This window comes from Meles meles, chromosome 19 (assembly GCF_922984935.1).
Source record: "Meles meles chromosome 19, mMelMel3.1 paternal haplotype, whole genome shotgun sequence".
Classification (NCBI taxonomy): Eukaryota; Metazoa; Chordata; class Mammalia; order Carnivora; family Mustelidae; genus Meles; species Meles meles.
The window spans coordinates 45,607,402-45,626,810 of NC_060084.1; the positions used below are offsets into that span (position 1 = coordinate 45,607,402).

The 19,409-nt window shown below is 50.1% G+C and overlaps 1 protein-coding gene across 2 annotated transcripts in view; it reads left to right on the forward strand.

Moving 5' to 3' along the window:
• The first annotated feature begins 5,480 nt into the window (after positions 1-5,480).
• SUPT5H (SPT5 homolog, DSIF elongation factor subunit) overlaps positions 5,481-19,409 on the forward strand; it is a 29,018-nt gene continuing 15,089 nt past the window's right edge. The window contains exons 1-10 of one of the 2 annotated variants that reach the window (XM_045986758.1): positions 5,481-5,636; positions 5,891-5,968; positions 10,667-10,832; positions 14,574-14,639; positions 15,169-15,180; positions 15,656-15,725; positions 15,842-15,910; positions 16,008-16,073; positions 16,322-16,352; positions 16,700-16,768. In XM_045986758.1, the coding sequence (XP_045842714.1) occupies positions 5,894-5,968; positions 10,667-10,832; positions 14,574-14,639; positions 15,169-15,180; positions 15,656-15,725; positions 15,842-15,910; positions 16,008-16,073; positions 16,322-16,352; positions 16,700-16,768 (624 nt within the window). In that variant the 5' untranslated portion in view covers positions 5,481-5,636; positions 5,891-5,893. The remainder of the gene's footprint in view (positions 5,637-5,890; positions 5,969-10,666; positions 10,833-14,573; positions 14,640-15,168; positions 15,181-15,655; positions 15,726-15,841; positions 15,911-16,007; positions 16,074-16,321; positions 16,353-16,699; positions 16,769-19,409) is intronic. The other variant, XM_045986759.1, reaches the window with a different exon arrangement.

Consider the following 19,409-nt stretch of genomic DNA (forward strand, 5'->3'; position numbering starts at 1 on the left):
CGACGGGAGAGCGCTTTACGGTTCATATTGCGGCCAGAGGGCGGGACTTCTGAATAGTGGCGACAAGGTGGGTCCCAGGACCGGAGGAGGCGGGACCTGACGTGTGCGAGGTGCAATCTCGGACGAAGGGTGAGGGCGGCCTGTTCTTCACATTCTCGGCCCTCGCTGGCCGTCGCCGGTTCTTTTGCATTCCGGCTCTTTGATAATCTCCTTCCGCCATAAAATCGATTCTCACCCTCGTCTAAAGAGGCTCCTTTTACCCCCTAGCACTGGTTATCATATTCTCCTGTGAACCCCATCCTGCCCTCTGGACACCCTTCTCCCCAAGTCCTTCTCTGTCAGAACCCACAGCAGGAAGTCAGGATTTACAAATTCGGGATTCAGAACCAACTCCACCCAGAATCCTCTCCCAGAATCTTTCCTTTTAGCGCCCCTCACAATCCACCTTTCACCAGAATTTCCTTCCTTTTAAGTCTTCTCCCAAAATCCCACTCTTCAGAACCCTCACCCAGACTTCCTCTTTCCCTGGATCTTTCTCCATTCAAGAGCCCCAGAATCTACTTCTGCCCGCAATCCACCTTTCCCAGAACAGCCCCGTTAGAATCCCCTTTTCACAAAATCTCTCTCGCTTTCAGAGCCCCCTCCTTCAAAATCTACATTTCCTAAGAATTCCTTTCCCTTCAGAGCCTCCTCTTGCCAGCAGCTGGATTTTCCACTCCTTAGAATCCCACCCTCCAGAATGCCCCCCTTGAGGGTCCCTACCCTAGAATCCCTCTTTCTCCAGGGTCTTTAAAAAATCATTTCTTCATTCCCTCTCCCTGCAAATCATCCTACTCTTGAGGCTTCTCCCCCACAGAGTTCTCCATCCCCAGCATCCCCCGATCCCATCTGTGGAACCTCAGGATTGAGTTGCCCCTTTGCTCCCCCACACTCAGGATACTCCTTAGGGTCCCAGCCAAAAGGTTTCTCTCTCAGACCTGTAGAGAGCCCACAGTTTCTTCAGCTTCTCGGGCAGCCCTGAGTCAGAGGTCCAAAGTTCAAGGGGCCGTGGTGACTCACCTTGTGCCTGGAAGGTGGAGATGGGGTGGAGGTTGGTGGGTGAGTCTGTGGCAGGAGGGAGGATCCTCCAGCCCAGAGTCTAGCTCCAAAAGGGTAAGAGAGGGGAGAAGTGGAGGGAGGGGGCCCCGAGAGGCTGACTTGGGGGGGGGGAGCATACAGACAGATACACAGCACAAGAGAGACAGGCACACATGAAGGAAAAAGACAAAGAAGGGGCCAGTGGAGAAGAGGAGAAAGAAGATAGACACAGGGTCAATTACAGAATGACCCAGAAAACACAAGTGACGGCGATTCGGAGGCAGAGAGGCCAGCTCTCAGAGAAAGAAGACAGACAGGTACATGGAAGCATGGAGATTCCAAGATATTTGAAATATGGAATACTTGGTACAGAATTAGAAAGGAGAGCAAAGACCTCCAAATATGCACCTGCAAACACAGATAGAGCCTAGCAGGGGTGTTTTCCAATGAGAAGACAGGCGGCAGGATTCAAGCACTCTCACACACTCGGTACTGCCTTATGGACCTGTTGGGGAGGGGGTTGGGATGGGACTTCCCCAAATCCTCCAGTCTCTCTGGGCTGATAACTTCCACCTTTGCTGAGTCTCGTATCTTCCTGTGGGGGTTGGGGGAGAGGTGTCAGGGAACCCTCTGACCTGGACCCTCCCTGCTATAGGATGACCATCTTCCCGCGGGGCTGTTGGAGAACATTCCCTGAGTATCTGGGTAGAGTGGAGCTGGGCAGGAAGTCAGGATTTTAGTCTTTTTTTTTTTTTTTAAAGATTTTATTTATTTATTTGACAGAGAAAGATCACAAGTAGGCAATGAGGCAGGCAGAGAGAGAGGGGGAAGAAGGCTCCCCAGTGAGCAGGGAGCCCCATGTGGGGCTCGATCCCAGGACCCTGAGATCATGACCTGAGTTGAAGGCAGAGGCTTAACCCACTGAGCCACACAGATACCCTCCAGGATTTTAGTCTTCTAACTTGCTCTGTCTCTCTGTACTTCTTGCTTCCAGGATGCTGGGCTGGGACCAGAGAAAGCCTGGGCGGTGGGCAGGGTGCCCATGTGGCCTCTCTGGACCATCCTCCTGCTGGTACGACCCTTGGGAGGCCTAGGATCACCCCTCTGTCCTCGGGAGCCTTTCTACTTCCTTGTTGCCATCATGAAGATGCTGGTGAGGAGCAGGGAGGGGAAAGACTGGAGACAGGCAGGGAGGGCGTGGGGGGCATGCTCGAGGAAGGGTCAGGCTCCCCCCTCCAAGATCTGATTCTTCTCCCTACCCCATATTATAGGGAAACAAAAATGATGGCACTCTCTACACACCAGATGACCTCTCGGTGAGTATCTCATTAGCTCCTTACTGGACCTTGGAAGTTTAGGGAGAATCCACTAGGCTCAGAACACATGTTGGGGGCAGGAGGCAGGGGTGTGGTGTTCTGGCTGTCCAGCTGCTCTGACCCAACTCCCAGCCTTCACAGATACATTTGGTTCACTGCTGTCTCCAACACCTATTTTTTAAAGATTTATTTATTTGAAAAGGAAAGAGAGGGTGCCTGGGTGGCTCAGTGGGTTAAAGCCTCTGCCTTCAGCTCAGGTCATGATCCCAGGGTCCTGGGATCGAACCCCACATCGGGCTCTCTGCTCAGCGGGGAGCCTGCTTCCCTCTCTCTCTCTCTGCCTGCCTCTCTGCCTACTCGTGATCTCTGTCAAATAAATAAATAAAATATTTAAAAAAAAAAAAAAAAAGAAAAGGAGAGAGAGAGCATGCACGCATGCCCTTGAGCAGTGGGGAGAGTATCCCAAGCAGATTGCCCACTCAGTGGGGAGCCCCGACGCAGGATTCGATCCCATGACTCTGAGGTAAAACCAAGAGCTGGATGCCTGACGGCCAACTAGGTGCCCATGCTGTCCCCAACACCTACTAGAACAGCGACTGGCACATAGCAACAAGCAATGGTGATGGTGGTGATGATGACAGCTACATTTAGATAGTGATGGTTCTGCCAGGTACTGGTCTAAATGCTCTAAGTATATTAGCTTATTTATTAGGGACACCACATAGGGATGCGAAGAGTGCACACTGCACAAGGGTCGCGCGTCCACAAGAGCAGTATCCATACCCTGGATATGCTCGTCAGTTTCTGGTAGGGAGCGGTAATCTATCTTGTTCTAACAAAATCAGCACTTCCAAGTGTTTTAAGAAAGAAGTGTCATTTCCTAGGTATAGGCGGGCATCAGCCCTGAAGGTAGGAATTCTTCAGAGTTCCCTTTTACAAAGGAGAAAACTGAGGGCCAAAGAGATGAGGGGGTTGATTATCCCAGGCCATAGTTCAAAACTGGGGATTTGGGATCAGACCCTTGCCCAGAGACACCAAGTCACTCTGTCCCCACAGGTGTGTCCTGCTGAGACTCTAGGGTGCTTCCGTCTGGAGCTGTCTGTGATCCAGTTTGAAGAGGGCCCATCCCTGGGGATTGCCGTGTTCCGGCTACAGCGTCTGCTGGATGCACTGGGGTCCCGGCTGTGGGTGACTGGCCAGGGCCCTTGTCCACCCTGCGAAGGACATCCCCAGAGACCTGTCCCTCTCTTTCTGGCCAAGCTCTTGGAGTTATTACAGGGGGCATGTGCTCCCTCAGCATGAGTCTGGGAGGACACAGACTGCCTGGTACTGCTGCTGGAGAGGCTTGTTGGAGAGAGGGGGAGAGGACGTGGTCTCTAGCCCCAGCTTCTAGTCCTAAGCCTTCTCTTTCTAGGCCAGAGGACTTCATGTGCAGTCCAAGGAGCCAAGGGGAAGAGGAGAGAAGGAGGAAGATAAGATCTAAAGCCTGAAATCTCTGGCCTCCTAGGGTGTGGGGACCCCCATCTGGTCCTGTTCTCCCTCTCAGAGACTCCCTCCTCTCTCCTCTATGAGGAGGGGACACAGCATGGCACAGGTGTCTTCTAACCTAATCCCACCCCTAGAGGACAAGGGGAGTCTTGTACCTCAAGTCCCTGACTGCAAATAATTACCACCTGGAGAGCTTTGAAGTAATACTGATTGTTAGGCCCCAACCCAGAGATTTTGATAATCGGTCTCTGGTGGATTCTGAACACCATAGATTTAAAATCAACGTCACTGAGATGTAATTTACAGATAGTTAAAGGCATACATTTTAAGCGTACATTTCAATGAGTTCTGACACAGCCACATTTCCATTACCCCAGAGCATCCCTCGTGCCCCTTCCCTGCCAGTCTTCACCTCCAGTCGTAGACACCCACTAATCTGCTGAGTGTAGAGATCAGTTTTGCTTTCTCTAGAGTTTCATATGAAGGGAACTGTAGTAGGTACATCCATCCATCCTAGTGTTTGGCTTCTTTCACTCAGCATGATGTTTTTGAGATTCATTCATGTGCTTATCAGCAGCTTATTACTATCCCATTGTATAGATGCCCCCCAATTTGTGTATCCACTGTCTTTATGATGGCTATCAGGTTGTTTCCACTTTGCGGCTACCTTGCATCGCTCTCTTCTTGCATCTTCTTCTGTACTGCTGGGGTTGAGCGTTGAGAACCACGGACACACCAAACTTCCTGTGGCGGGGAAATTACTGTTCCCTCATTCCTGCAGCGACGTCAATAGGCATTTTGTATGTGGAATCCTGTTTTGAAGAACTGCTGTTTAAAGGAACCAAGCTTCCTTTAAGAAGGGGAAACAGTTTTATAGAGCGACCAGGCTTTCCTCCCCACCCCCGCCTTGCTTTCCGTCTGGGGTTGTTGGATCAGGGAGTGTGTGCTCCTGTAGACACGCACGTGTGGTATACTCATTCCCTGGTAGCTGTCCTGTGAGCCAGAGGGTGGGCCAACCACACTATCCTACCCTGTAACTAGGTGCATATTAAATTTCTGTAAATTGAATCCAGGTGTCTCAATGCTTATGCAAGAAATTTTAGCAATGTGTTTTTAAAGGTGTCTGATCTGTTTCCCCCTTCATCAGACTAATTTTTCTTATCTCTCTTTCTCATGCCCGGTCTTCTTTGCCACCGTCAGACAAATAATCACTAATTTGTAAATTCACATGGACTTAAACCTGGGGATCTGTAAAGGAAAACAAGGGTTTTCAGGATTACCCAAACTTGGGGAGGAGACTTAGTCGGCAACTGAGGAGTTAATTTTTCTGAGCTTACGTTTCCTTGTCAGCAAAATGGGGATACTTACCTCCTAGGAATGTTTTAGAGGGTCGAGGAGATAAAGTCTGATGTCTTAGCTAACTCATTATTATTTGGTCATTCCCTGACTCCTCACGGCTTGGCACACCTCATTAGTAAATTCAAGCACGAACTCCTGTAGCTGGAAAAGCCGGTCGGAGAAGGGGAGTAACTCTACCCCTCCTTGACCTTCCCAAGATGTGGACTCCATGCTCTACGTTAAGACAGATCTGCCACATTCAAGATGGCGTCCTGGAAGTGCGTCGCTGGAGATTAGCCCTGGAAATCTCGCGTTAGGCGAGGCCAACGAGTAGGTTCTCGCGAGAGGGCACGTCAGTGCAGGCCTGGCGTCGTGTGAACAGCTGCTGGTACCGAAGACTGAGGTGGAACCGGAGCGGTGAGGGTTGGGTCGGACTCTGAGGTGGCAGGACTGGGGTTCGCCGGGGCACAGGGAGGCCTAGAGCCCGGACTCGGGGACACGGAAGGTGGCTTAGGGTGTAGCCTTTCGGTCTCATGGCTGCCAGAACGAGGCTGCCGGAAGTGCGCTAAGGGATTTTTCTTCTTCCCGGGAACTGGCGGGGAAACTGAGGCTGGGGTGGGGCTCCTGTCTGGGGGACGCACTGAGGCCGCCGTCTTTTCCTGCAAGAGCAGAAGATGTCGGACAGCGAGGACAGCAACTTCTCCGAGGAGGAAGATAGCGAGCGCAGCAGTGACGGCGAGGAGGCCGAGGTGTGTGGCTGGGACATGGTGGGGAGGCATCGCGTCTGGGACAGGACCAGGGCAGAAAGGCCCCTGTGGGAGCTCAGAGGAGATCGGAACGAGCTCCGGCCTCTGGGAGCTTCCAGGTTGTTGATAGTGATAGAAAAGGAGGCAAGCCTAAGGCAAGCAGAGGGACAGGTGCGGGGTGGGGGGGAGCAGGGATGCCCCAGGTACAGCGAAATAACAGGTGATGTGTATAAAGGACCTGGTCTATAGCAAGCACTCATTGTTAGCTTTTATATTGGGGTGTGCGCCATCATTTCGGAAATATGTTTTTAGTGCCTGCTGTGTACTAGGCACAGTTCTTTGTCCGAGGGCTGCACCAGTAAACAAAACAGATTTTGAAAGTCTTTGCCTCTGTGGTCATAAATAAACGTAACTGATAAGTATACCATTTAGTAAGGCAGAGGGTACTCTGGAGAAAAGTAGAGAAGGGGAATAGGGAGTCTTGGTCAGTTTTAGATAAGATGAGCCTCAGAGGTGATGCTTGAAAAAAACGTTGTGGGAGGTGAGGGAGTGAGTCATGTGTGGAAGAAAAGTGTTGCAGTAAGGGGAAGCAGCACGTGTGAAGCTGGGAGCATGTCTGCATGTTGAAGAAAGAACAAGGAGTTGAGTTTGGGTGATCAGAGTGAGTGCAACAAAGAAATAACAGGAGTCAGATCATATAGAATATTGAAGGTTCTGGTGAGGAGGTCATGCTGATTGAGTGCGGGAGAGCCGTGTGAAGTTTTGGAGCCAAGAAGGGGTGTGATCTCGTTTTGAAAGGGTCACTCTGGCTTTGGGTCTATTGAACGTTACTGTTTCAGGAACCAAATAAACATTTTCTGGGACAGATGTGATTTTAAATATTCTGCTATTAACTATTTTCTGCTTTTGCTTATTTCTGACTTATATGTTGATTAAGTAAATGTTTTGTTGTTGTTGTTTTTAATTTTATTTATTTATTTGACAGAGGGGGAGGGGGAAGCAGGCTTTCTGCTGAGCAGGGAGCCTGATGCAGGCTCGATCCCAGGGTCCAGAGATCATGACCTGAGCTGAAGGCAGAGGGTTTAACCCACTGAGCCACCCAGGCGCCCCTTAAGTAAATGTTTGAGCATCTACTACTGTGTTCCAGATTCTTCCAAGTGTTGGAGAGAGTGGAGCCAGGCAAATCTGCTTTCACAGAGTTTACACTTAGTGGGCAACAGTTAACAAACTAATGAAGAGATAACTCGATGATTGTAGATAACTCCTTTAACCTCTGGAAACGTGAATTAGTTTTTTAAAGTTAGTTGCCAACACTTGTAAGGGCTACTTCATGTAGAAATCATGATTTTTTTCTGCCTTTTTGGGAAAGTGAGAGAGGCTAGCAACCTGAGACCCAGGGTTATTCTGTCCAGCAGCTCTTTGCTCAAGAAGTGTCAGCCTGCTGTGGAATGGGAAATTTTCTCCAATTCTGGCATATATCAGTTGCCATTTATCATCATGCATACCTTATGGGGGATTTAAGTAAAGGAAAGGTTTCATGTACTTGTGTCCTGGGAAGTATCAGGTAAACAGTACCATGGGTTTCCTTTGAGCTGCCCCGCTTATGCCTTTTCTTGACTTCCGTAGGCATTTGGTTGTCAGTCCTTGTGCCCTGTAGGGAGTCCTCAGTTTCCAGTGAAGAATTAGAGGAATTGGGAAGCCATGGTGGGGGTAAATCAGGTGGGAGGATGCTAGGAAGGTTTTTGCTTTAAGCAGTAGCACTGGTTTCTTGGTCTCTCTGACTCATGGCTTCAGGGTGCTGCATGTGGTTAAATCCTGGTGTTAATGAGACCAGGATCCTGGGGTCCTTTTCCTGGCCAGGACATCTGGTTTGCTGTGTGCAAATGTCACTTCCTCAACACCACACCAGGCTCTTGACTCACCTGCTGGCTCGACTGCTATCACCAGATGAGGCAGGAGGACAATGAGAAGCCAGCGGGAGATGGGATTAGATAGGCTTTTTGGACAGCCAGACATTAGCATGTCCTTGAAGGACCAGGCCCTGTGGAACGAAGAAGGTAGGAATGGCAGGTGATGAACCCCTGTTGGGGGAATAATCTGTTTCACCATTCTCAGCCCCAGTGACCTGCTCATTCATTCATTGAACATGTGTTCCTACAGTTTCTATCATGTTGGGATCACGGGCTCCCTTATGGAGCTCTCTATCCTGGGATGGAGATAGTTTTATAAACAGATGGTTCCTTCAGGGGATTGTGAGGATGAACAATGGAAGAGCACATTCAAGCCCCAAGATAGCACAAAGATAGTAATGGGAGCCCTCTCCCCAGGGATTGGGGAACCAGGTTTGGAGAGAAGGTTTTGCTGGGACTGAGCTAGTGGAATGATGACAAGGTTCATTGAAATCAGGCTGTGGTCCTGTCGTGGTTTGAGTTGGTAAAATGTGGGACATTGTGGATTAGTCAGGAATATGTACCAAATGTCTTTCAATTGTCTTCTGTTCTCATCCCTGGACTGGGTCTTGTTGGGGACCCATCAGTGCCTGAGGTAAACTGGGCCTTGCTCTTAGGGAGCTCAAGTGGTCAAGGCTGTGATGGAGGAAGCTAGAGGATATGCCTGATTTTGCTGGGGGCTGGGGGTAGGCATGACCTCCTGGAAGCGGGGGGTGGGTGGTACTTTGAAGTAGGAGTGAGAGGCAAAGGAGAATAGCTTTTTTGCAGAGGACTAGCGTGAGTGATGGTTCGCACCGAGAGAGCTTGGTACGAGTGGCTCATTGTGGCTGGGACCTAGCATTTGGAAGGAGGAGCCCAAAGAGGAAGGGTGAGAGGGAGAGCAGTGGGTAGACTGTGTGCTTCTAGTGTAGGCAGCTAGGAAGTTGGTTCTTTACCTGAGGGCAATGAGGACCCATGGCCATGTTTGAAACAGACTGCTAGGGTTGGGGGTGATGGGAAGTGCTTTTAGGTAGGAGAACAAGCCCTTAAACTACATTGAACCATCATGAAGTTATTTCCTGTATACGTTACGCATCCTGTCTTTTGATTGGGTCATGGAGAAAGTTTGACTTTGGTGCCACTGTGCCTTGAACACTTTTCTGAAATTTGCTTGCTTCCTTGTTTTCGGAAGAACAGGCTTTTGACTTAGAGCCTTCAGCCTGCAACAGTATCATGCTAGGACTTAATAACATTATTTTGTTTTTATCTTTTTTTTAAGATTTTATTTATTTATTTGACAGACAGATCACAAACAGGCAGAGAGGCAGGCAGAGAGAGGGGGAATCAGGCTCCCTGCCGAGCAGAGAGCCCGATGTGGGGCTCCGTCCTAGGACCCTGAGATCATGACCTGAGCCGAAGGCAGAGGTTAACCCACTGAGCCACCCAGGCACCCTTGCTTTTATCTTTATGGTTACTTGTTGCTTGCAACAGGCTAACTTCAAAAACGTTTTTACTTCTGAACTATTTCAAAGTACGGAAGAGTTTCTTTGTTCATCTAAATGAAAAGATGAGTGATTTAAAGAAAATATCAGGTAAATGAGTTGTACTGATGTGAGCTTGGCAAGAGGGCCTGAAGTTAGTGAAGAAAAGATTGAAGTTTGGGACCACATTTTCTTTTGTGACTGGTTTGGAAAAAGGGCTTAGAAGTCGAGAGACCAGAAGTGCTGGGCAAGGGGCTAGGTTTTAGAGAGGGCAGTGTTCTGGCCCAGGCTATGGGCTGTAGGGATGGAGAAGAAGGGACAGATTGAAGGGACAGCTTTCCAAAAACAGGCCAAGAGTTTGGTGCCTGTTAGAAGCCAGAGGGAGCCAGCCAGCACAGGTCTGGGGGAAGACATTGAGGTCAGTATAGGCACGTGGTATGTGTGTGTAAGGCTTAGAGAACATCTGGGGGAGCCATTTATGGAGGGTGCTGACACATGGGGGCCTCTAGTTCCGGAAGAAAGTGTGAACTGGAGACAGATGGGGCATCACCTACAGAGACAGGAGCTGAGACTGTGGAAGGTAAAGTGGCCCAGGGGGAGAGTGTGTACAGCGAGAAGCAGAGTGGATCCCGAGCTGAAGCTTGGGGATGGAAGCCAGCACTGGAGGGTGAGCAGAGGAAGAGGGGCTTGCAGAGGATCAGCCAGAGCAGTTGGAGAAAAGCCAGGGTAATGTGCTGTGACGGATGCTAAGGGAAGAGCTTTTCTCCAGGGAGAGAGGATCAGTGGTGTGAAGTGTTTTGTAGGTAAGCAGTAAAGGTTGTTCATGGAATTAGCGACAAGAGGCAGGCAGGCCATGGCCTTGGAAGCAGTGTAGACTGGAACTAGAGATACAGGAATCGTTGTCACAGAGACGCCCACCAGCCAAGGGAGCAGATGCGATGGCCTAGGGAGTTGTAGGGTGGAAAGAGATGAGGGTTAAGGACCAAACTTCATGGAGCTACATTTACAGGCCAAGTGGAGGCTTGCAAGGAGGTCTAGTGGAGCAGGGGTCTGGGCCAGCTCCCAGGTATTGATCGGGTGGATGACACCTAACCAGTGCTGTCACTGAGATGGGATGGCTAGCAGAGAGGCCCAGCTCGGGGGACAGGGGAGTGTATGCAGAGCGGGGGGGGGGGGGGGGGGGGGGTTATGACTAGCCAGGCAGAGCTGGCATCAGATTTGGGGGTGGGGAGGCTTGGTGTCTGGATTTGGGGGTACAGAACCTTGTGCCCCAACCCTGCCTGACTCTCCAGGTAGAGGAAGAGCGGCGGAGTGTAGCAGGCAGTGAGAAGGAGGAAGAGCCTGAGGAAGAAGAGGAGGAGGAAGAGGAGGAAGAATATGATGAGGAAGAGGAAGAGGAAGATGACGACCGGCCTCCCAAGAAACCCCGCCATGGCGGCTTCATTCTGGATGAGGCTGGTATGTTACTGGGCCGGCAAGTGCTGGGCAGAGACTGGACTTCACCTTCAGTTCTATTCCTTGAATGTACTTTTTTTTTGTCCTGTGTTGGTAAATGTCAGTGCCACAGTAGTGGGATAGTGCGTGGAACCTCCATGTCCCAGCAGCTGGCGTCAAGAATTAACAGCTTAGTACCAGTCTTGTTTTGCTCCTTCCTCCTCGCTCCTGCCCACTGCTGGATGATGTCGAAGCCAATCCCAAACACGTAATTTTGTCCCAAAATATTCCTTTTTATATTCCTAAAACGTCAGTCCTTTCAAAATACACTGTTACAATACCATTACCGTCCTTTAAAAACCTGAACTCTGAGCTCGTCATGAAAAGCTCCAATGACCTAGATGTAGGCCGGAGAGGGTGGTGGAAGCCGACAGGCCTGGGTCCCTCCTGGCCTTTCTCTGCTCTCTTCTCCATGTGGCCCTGGGTAAGTCGCTGTCCTTCTCTCAGAGCGCCTTTTCCCCTCCATACCGGGCAACAAATAGTCCTTTGCATTCCAGCAGGGATATTTTGAGGATTTGGGGGGCCGAGCATGTAAAGCACATCGAGTAGATGGCCGCCGAAAGTGACATGCCCAGCCCGGAGCAGGTCCTCCAAAATGGGGGTTATCTATTACCATTCTACAGGCCCATGTCATACTTTATGTTCTGAAAACTGGTTTTTCTACTTTTTTTTTTTTTAAGATTTTATTTATTTGTCAGAGAGAGAGAGAGAGGAGCGAGAATGAGCACAAGCAGACAGAGTGGCAGTCAGAGGCAGAGGGAGAAGTAGGCTCCCCGCGGAGCAAGGAGCCCAATGTGGGACTCGATCCCAGGACGCTGGGATCATGACCTGAGCCGAAGGCAGCTGCCTAACCAACTGAGCCACCCAGGTGTCCCTGCTTTTTCTACTTTCAACGATCCTGGAGGAGCATATAACATAGATAACGTAGATTAAATGAGTTAATTCACGTAAAGTAACTTTTTTTTTTTTTTTAAAGATTTTATTTATTTATTTGACACAGAGAGATCACAAGTAGGCAGAGAGGCAGGCAGAGAGAGAGAGGAGGAAGCAGGCTCCCCGCGGAGCAGAGAGCCCGATGCAGGGCTCGATCCCAGGACCCTGAGATCATGACCTGAGCCGAAGGCAGCGGCTTAACCCACTGAGCCACCCAGGCGCCCCTAAAGTAACTTTTTTGAACAACTTTTTCATCTCGGTGCTCAGTAAACTTTAGCTGCTATCATCATCATCATCATCCTGGAAATACCCATTTTTCCCCCAATGGCTACATAGTATTTTTCCATAATCTGTTTTGTTTGTTTTTTTGTTAAAGATATTATTTTATTTGAGAGAGAGAGCTTGAGAAGGGGGAGGGTCGGAGGGAGAAGCAGACTACCTGCTGAGCAGGGAGCCCAGTGTGGGACTCAATTCTGGGATTCCAGGATCGTGACCTGAGCTGAAAGCAGTCACTTAACCATCTGAGCCTCCCAGGCACTCCTTAATCTGTTTCTAACCAATGTCTTATTGGATATTGAAGTTTGTGTCTTTTATCACTACAAGCAGCACTGCTGGGAAAACCTTCCTATGTATTTAGACAAAAAGACACAAGTTATTACCTAGCCTGGGTGTTCTGAACCTTTTTTGTGCTGTGGCTCCCTTGGCAGTCTGGTGAAGTCTACAGACCCCTTCGTAGAACCGTGATCTGAAATGCTCATGGGAAAAATAACATAGGATTCCAAAGAGAATAATTATACTGAAATATGGTACCTAAATCTTTACAGAACGTGTGGGTTTTGTTATGAATGCATTGAAATAACAAGACTTAGTAGGGTCTGATAAAAATCTACTTTTGAAGTAGCAATGACTTACAGATGACATTTTGAGATATCGGCAGCTATAGCGTGCTGGGAAAATACTAGAGTTTACCGCTAACGTCATTGTGACTTATTTCCATTGTTTGTAATTGACGTGAATATGACTTTTCAATTAGAGATACGTGAAAATGTATTTTATCTGTCATGGACCCCCAAAATTTTCTACATGCTAAAATCCTATAAGTCAAACTCCTGAGCAAAGGGGAGGCACATGGCTTTAAAGCCTTTTGATGTCTGCAGCCAAATATTGGCCCTGAAAAGATCCTACCTCCCAGCAGCCATCCGCGAGGGCACTTGTTCCCCACACCCATGTCAGGGAGAGCCACTTGGAATGCCCTTGGCCATTTTCATGAGACCTCTTCCCTGAGGGAGAACCAGGGAGCAGACGGGCAGGACATGCTCGGCACAGTCCTGGTCCTCCCCTTAAAGGCTGAGGGGAGGGAGTCCTTTCTTTGAGAAGGGATCTTAGGTAGTAGAAGAGATAACATGCTGTGTGACAGATGTGGACTGGCAGGGACAACCAGGCACTGGTGGTGGGAGCGTGGTTGGGCACTACATGTGGGAAGGCCGTGCGGCGGTGCCCATTGACATTTAACAGGCAGGGACCCTTTGATCCAGAAGTTCTTTTTCAGGAATTCACCCTGCGATTAAATTCGCACAGGCGTGTAAATACAAGAGGCCAAAGATAGTTGGGAGGCAAAGATAGTTGCGGCAGTCCTGTTTTCAGTTGTAAATGTCTAGTGACCTAAGTGTCGGTTGATGGTAAGGGCCTGGTAAAATGAGTTATGGGGCGGATCGTCTGATAGCAAATGAGGCCTGTGCTCCTGTGGAAGCGCTCCAGGCTAGTAGGATTGCTTAGAAAAAGAGGAAGGTACCGAACAGTGTTAAAAAGTTGCACTGGGGCGGTTGACGGTCAAGGGTTTAGACGCACTTCCACCCTGTGCTCAGGTGATCTCTAGGCAAGAAACTACTCATGGAGTTGCATCTGGGGAAGGGGACTTAGCTGGCAGGGGCTAGAAACGGAAGGGAGACTACCCTGCACACCTGCACACGTACAGCCTCTGAACGCTTTGGAGTTTTTTGTCACGTGTGGGTATCTCCGCTTAGTTTTTAGAGTAATATTCGCTACATACGAAAGAGCATGAGAAACGCAGTGAGGAGGTTTGGTGCATGAGCCCTGGAACTAGTCTGATTCGCCGGGACCAGCTCAGAGTCTCTGGGCCAGTTAGGTCCCCTCTCTGGGTCTCAGAGCCCTTACTGGAAAATCCAAACGGTGCTGGGAGCGAGGATTCCGTGAGAATCTGTGGCAAGTACTCCCAGCATAGCAGGGCACACAGGACACTCTCAGTAAGCATTAGGGTCACAGGCATGAAGGAATAATAACAAAACCAACAGGTTGTGAATCGTGTCTTTAAAAAACATATATATACTAGTCTTAATAGTTTGGAGGGAATTTTCTTTAAGTGTATTGATTGATTGATTGATTGATTGACCTCTACACCCAAGGTGGGGCTTGAACTTTTGACCCCAAGATCAGGAGTCACACACTCTGCTGACTGAGCCAGCTTAGTGTCCCTGATCGGATTATTTAAATGGACTTATGGATGGGGTCAGGGGAGGGGTGGCTTTTGGAGCCAGATGGAGGTGGAGCTGCCGGCGGAGACCCGTTTCTGTGGCTTAAAGCAGTAGCTCCGTGGCGTCCGGGTGAGAGCCTCACCTGTGCGGGCGTCTCTGTGCTGACCTGCAAGGTGCGTGGTTGTCGTGCCCACCTCCCAGTGCCATTTCCCGGGAGCCATGGTCACGAGGTCACCTCTGCTGTGGCTGCCTCCCTGACCACTTGGCTTTCCTGTTGCAGATGTGGACGATGAGTATGAGGATGAGGACCAGTGGGAGGACGGAGCAGAGGACATTCTAGAGAAAGGTGTGTGGGGGCCCCACCTCTGCAAAACTGCTTTGGGCTGTGACCGAGAGGGTCTTGAGAGCCCATCCCCCACCCATGCCCCGCACCCGCTCCTCACCTCGCTTCTTTCTGTCGTTGCCAGAGAGACCAGCTCTGTACCCTTTTCCTTTTAGGCCCAAGAGTTGGGGGGCGGGGGCTGTGGGTGGTGGGTGTGGTGGGAAGAGGACTCTGGGATCCCAGGGCCCCAGTGAATCCCTTCTGGGGGTTGTAGGGGGTGGGCTCTGTCCCAAGGTACCCCCCACTTCCTGGGCCAGTGCCCCCACTTCCCTGTTATGTTCCGTTTTGTGCGCCTCATACATTTCGGCTTCTCCCCCAACCACCTGGTGCCTGGCCGTTACTTTTGATTTTCAACCTTCCTGTGTCCCTCCCTTCCCCTCCCCCCAACCCATTGGTTGATTTCGCTGCTATAATTTGGCTCATACTTTGTCTGCCCTCGCCCACCACCACCACCACCACCACCACCACCACCACCTCCTCTTCCTCCAAGTAGAAGAGATTGAAGGTAAGAATCTGGAAACTGTGATTCCCCGGCCTTTCTCCCATATCCTGACATCTCCTTCCTGCCCACGGCACCCTCCCTCCACCCCTGACCCTGACTCATAGAGGGTCCAGAATCAGGGAGTTTTGAGGCCTGGTCTGCAGCCGTTGGCCTGGGAAAGTGTGTATGTGTTTATGTGTGCGTGTGAGCGTTGTGGGCCACAGGGGTGGGTGGGGTGGGATGGAGTTCAGGGTGTGCTCAGTGGCTGTGAGTTGGGGAACGGCTCGATGCCCCCACCTGTTGGGCCCTGTCCCCCAAGTCTTTTTTGTGAGAAGCAGGATTACTGAGCAGGATAGAGTAGCGGGTGAGGGTTGAGAGTTCCTTAGTGAAGTGTCTCCTGCCCCAGGGCCCAACTCCGGCCCTCTCAGCCCCCATCACTTCCTCCAGGCCCCTGCTTTTTATCTCCCCTTACTCATCCTATTTGCCTATTTTTCTGCAGCCTCCAATATCGATAATGTTGTCCTGGATGAAGACCGTTCTGGGGCTCGCCGCCTACAAAACCTCTGGAGGTAAGTAGGGAGGGGAAAGGGTGAGACTGGTTCCCAGGGGAGATCTGGGGGCAGGTCAGCCCACCCTTCTCTCCACAGCCTTTCATTCATGTTTGCTTTCCCCCTTCACACCCCAGGGATCAGCGAGAGGAAGAACTGGGCGAGTATTACATGAAGAAATATGCCAAGTCGTCTGTGGGAGAGACGTAAGGGCATGGGGTGGAGGCGGGTGGTCCCTTTTCCAGAAGGGTCAGGCCTCTAACAGAGCATCACGCCCCTTCCCAACTGCTGTCCTCTCTCCAGGGTGTATGGAGGATCCGATGAACTCTCGGATGACATCACCCAGCAACAGCTGCTCCCAGGAGTCAAGTAAGGGGGGGTGGCCTGGGCTGAGATGGGGGAATCTTGTGTGGGGGTGATGTGCCTCTGCAGGCACAGAGTGGTCAGTGGTGGGGACTAGTGGCAAGTTGGCACTCAACCTCTTCCTCCTGCTTATGGATGGAAGGAGGGAGAAGGAGAGGTGGGTGGAGGGAGAGGAAGAAGGATGGTGTGGTGATTCAGATCTTTTGGGTTGAAGCCATTTCACTGAAGGGCTTCCTTTTCCTCTTCCTGTCTAGGGATCCAAATCTGTGGACTGTCAAATGTAAGGTGTGTCCTCTGGGAGACTGGGGAGTGGGGGAAGTGGCCTTGTCAGAGCTCATGATCTTTCTGTCCTGGGTCTCCTTGGCCTGTCAGCCTCTGGGTCCTTCTCTGCCTGGTCATCCCCCACCTCTCAACCCCCTACCCACCTCTGCTGCCCTTTCTTACTCACTGTCTCCCACCCTGTCCATCTTGCTGCCCATCCCTCTTGCTCTGTACCTCTTCTTCTGCTCCTCTCTCTCTAGTCTATTTCATCTTTCTTGCCTGGTGACTTTGCCTTGCTGCTGTCTCTTGCCCCTTTCGTGTGTCCGTCCTTCACGTCCTCATCTCTCTGAAGTCTGTCTGTCTTCTTTCAGATTGGGGAGGAACGGGCCACAGCCATTTCCTTGATGCGCAAGTTCATTGCCTACCAGTTCACAGACACGGTAAGTCGGGTAGGCAGGCAGCTTGGAAAAGAGAGACAGAGTGAACCCCAGAGGGAGGGACATATAGGTCCAAGGGTAGTAGGTGCCCATTATGAGCTGCTTTAGCTAAAACTGTCCCTCCCTGGATTGAAGGGGTCTTCAGTGCCCAACAGAGGTGTCGTCTTCACTGTCTGCATTCCTGGCAGGGGTCAGCAGCCCCTGAACCTTTTCTGAGTGAGTTCTGCCTGTTCACCAACCCTGTTTGGCCGCTGTCACCCTTTCAGTGTTTGGGAGGAGTCCTAGGATGGAACAATGTGGCTGAGCGGGTCAGGGGACAGGCCTGTCGGGGAGAATTCCTTCCTTCTCTCCTTATGCAGTCATTACATATCCACTGAACCCGTGCTCTGGACAGGTGTCTGCACTAGAAGGCGCTTTGACCTTGCTGGAGCCCGTTCCGCCCCTTCAGGGCTCACTGGCAGCCCAAAACGCATGAAGAGGCTGCATTAAGTTCCCAGATCTTTCTTTATAGACTGTTGGAGTTTGAATCCTGCCTCTGCTGCGTCCTAGCCCTGTGACCTTGATCAAGCCACTTCCCGTTTCTGGGTGCCCTGCTTGCCCCTCAGCATCATTAGGATTAAATAGCTCTAGACATGTCCAGCTTTCAGCTGGGACTTGTCTTGTAGCCTGTGTTCAATAAGTACAGTTATTGTCGGAGGCATAATTGTCAGTTTGGGAACGGGCGATCCCTAGGAATAGGGTATACTCAAAAACTCAGGAAACAGGATGTTCCTGCTAACCCTGTGCTAGGTGCTGATGCTCTCCCGTACTATGCTCCCTGTTAGGTCGAGTGCACTGCTTTTACCTACTGAGGCAGTGGGTGTGTGTGGGACCAAGTGGATAGTTGTAGGATTTGCAGATCACTTGAAGTGCACTCAAACCTCAATCATGTGTTCTGGGCAGAACTCAAGCACCATCTGAGTTACAACTGATTATTTTTGTTTTTGATAACCAAAGTAGTATGTGTGTATTGTAGACAGCCAGACTTCCCTCCCTGAGTCCCAGTTTTTAGAAGGAATTACTGTTGTGTGTGTCTTTCCAGGTCATCTTCTCTGCAAGTCAAAAAATGTCAGTTTTTTTTTCTTTTTAAAGAAAATGGTATTACATGGTATGTGTATTACTCTTTCTAGTGAGCCTTTTGCCGATGCCTTAATCATCTTCTCATGCCCAGTAAATAGAAAGTGGTTTCCATTTTCTGCTCTCACAAGCAATGCTGAAACAATTTAGTTGTTTCTTTTTTTAGTTGAGGTATAATTTCCTACTGTAAAATACAGGGTCTTGTTATATATATGATCTTCCTTATATGTTGCTGAATCCAGTTCTATTTTATTTTTTAATTATTTATTATTTTCTTAAGATTTTATTTGACAGAGACAGAGCGAGAGAGGGAACACAAGCAGGGGGAGTGGGAGAGGGAGAAGCAGGCTTTCCACTGAGCAGGGAGCCTGATGTGGGGCTCGATCCCAGGACCCTGGAATCATGACTTGAGCCGAAAGCAGCTGCTTAATGACTGAGCCACCCAGGCACCCCATAGTCTGTAGTTTGTTTGTTTTTTTTTTCTTTTTAAAGATTTTATTTATTTGACAGAGATCAAAAGTAGGCAGAGAGGCAGACAGAGAGAGGGACAAGCAGGCTCCCTGTTGAACAGAGAGCCTGAGGCAGGGCTCGATCCCAGGACCCTGAGCCAAAGGCAGACGCTTAACCCACTGAGCAACCCGGGCCCCCCCCAGTCTGTAGTTTCTTAATGATGTCTGTTTTTGGTATCAGGTTAATATTAGATCCATAGGATGAGTTGGGAAATGTTCCTCTTCTAAAAAGAGTCTGTGAAGGATCGATGTTATTAAAACATTGGGTAGGGGTGCCTGGGTGGCTCAGTGGGTTAAAGCCTCTGCCTTCCACTCAGGTCATGATCCCAGGGTCCTGGGATCGAGCCCCACATGGGGCTCTCTACTCAGCAGGGAGTCTGCTTCTGTCTCTCTCTGCCTGTCTCTCTGCCTGCTTGTAATCTCTCTCTGTCAGATAAATAAATAAAATCTTTAAAACAAACAAACAAAATATTGGGTGGAGGGCTCCTGAGTGGCTCAGTTGGTTAAGCAAGTGCCTTCGGCTCAGGTCATGATCTCAGGGTCCTGAGATCAGAGCCCCAAGGCGGGGGCGCCTGGGTGGCCCAGTGGGTTAAAGCCTCTGCCTTCAGCTCAGGTCATGATCCCGGGGTCCTGGGATGGAGCCCCGTGTTGGGCTCTCTGCTCTGTGAAGAGCGTGCTTCCTTCTCTCTCCCTGCCTGCCTCTCTTGCCTACTTGTAATCTCTGTTTGTCAAATAAATAAATAAACTCTTTAAAAAAAGAAAAAAAAGCCCCAAGGTGGCGGGAGGGGTGGGGTGGGGGGGGTCCCTGCTCAGTGAGGAGTCTGCTTTTCCCTCTGACTCCTCCCCTTTCATGCATGTGCTCGCTTTCTCAAATAAATAAATATTTTTTAAAAATAAAATATAAATTAAAAAAATAAAACATTGGGTAGAGAGGTGCCTGAGTGGCTCAGTCGGTTAAGTGTCTGCTTTTGGCTTCAAATCATGATCCTAGGGTCCTGGGATTGAGCCCCATGCTGGGA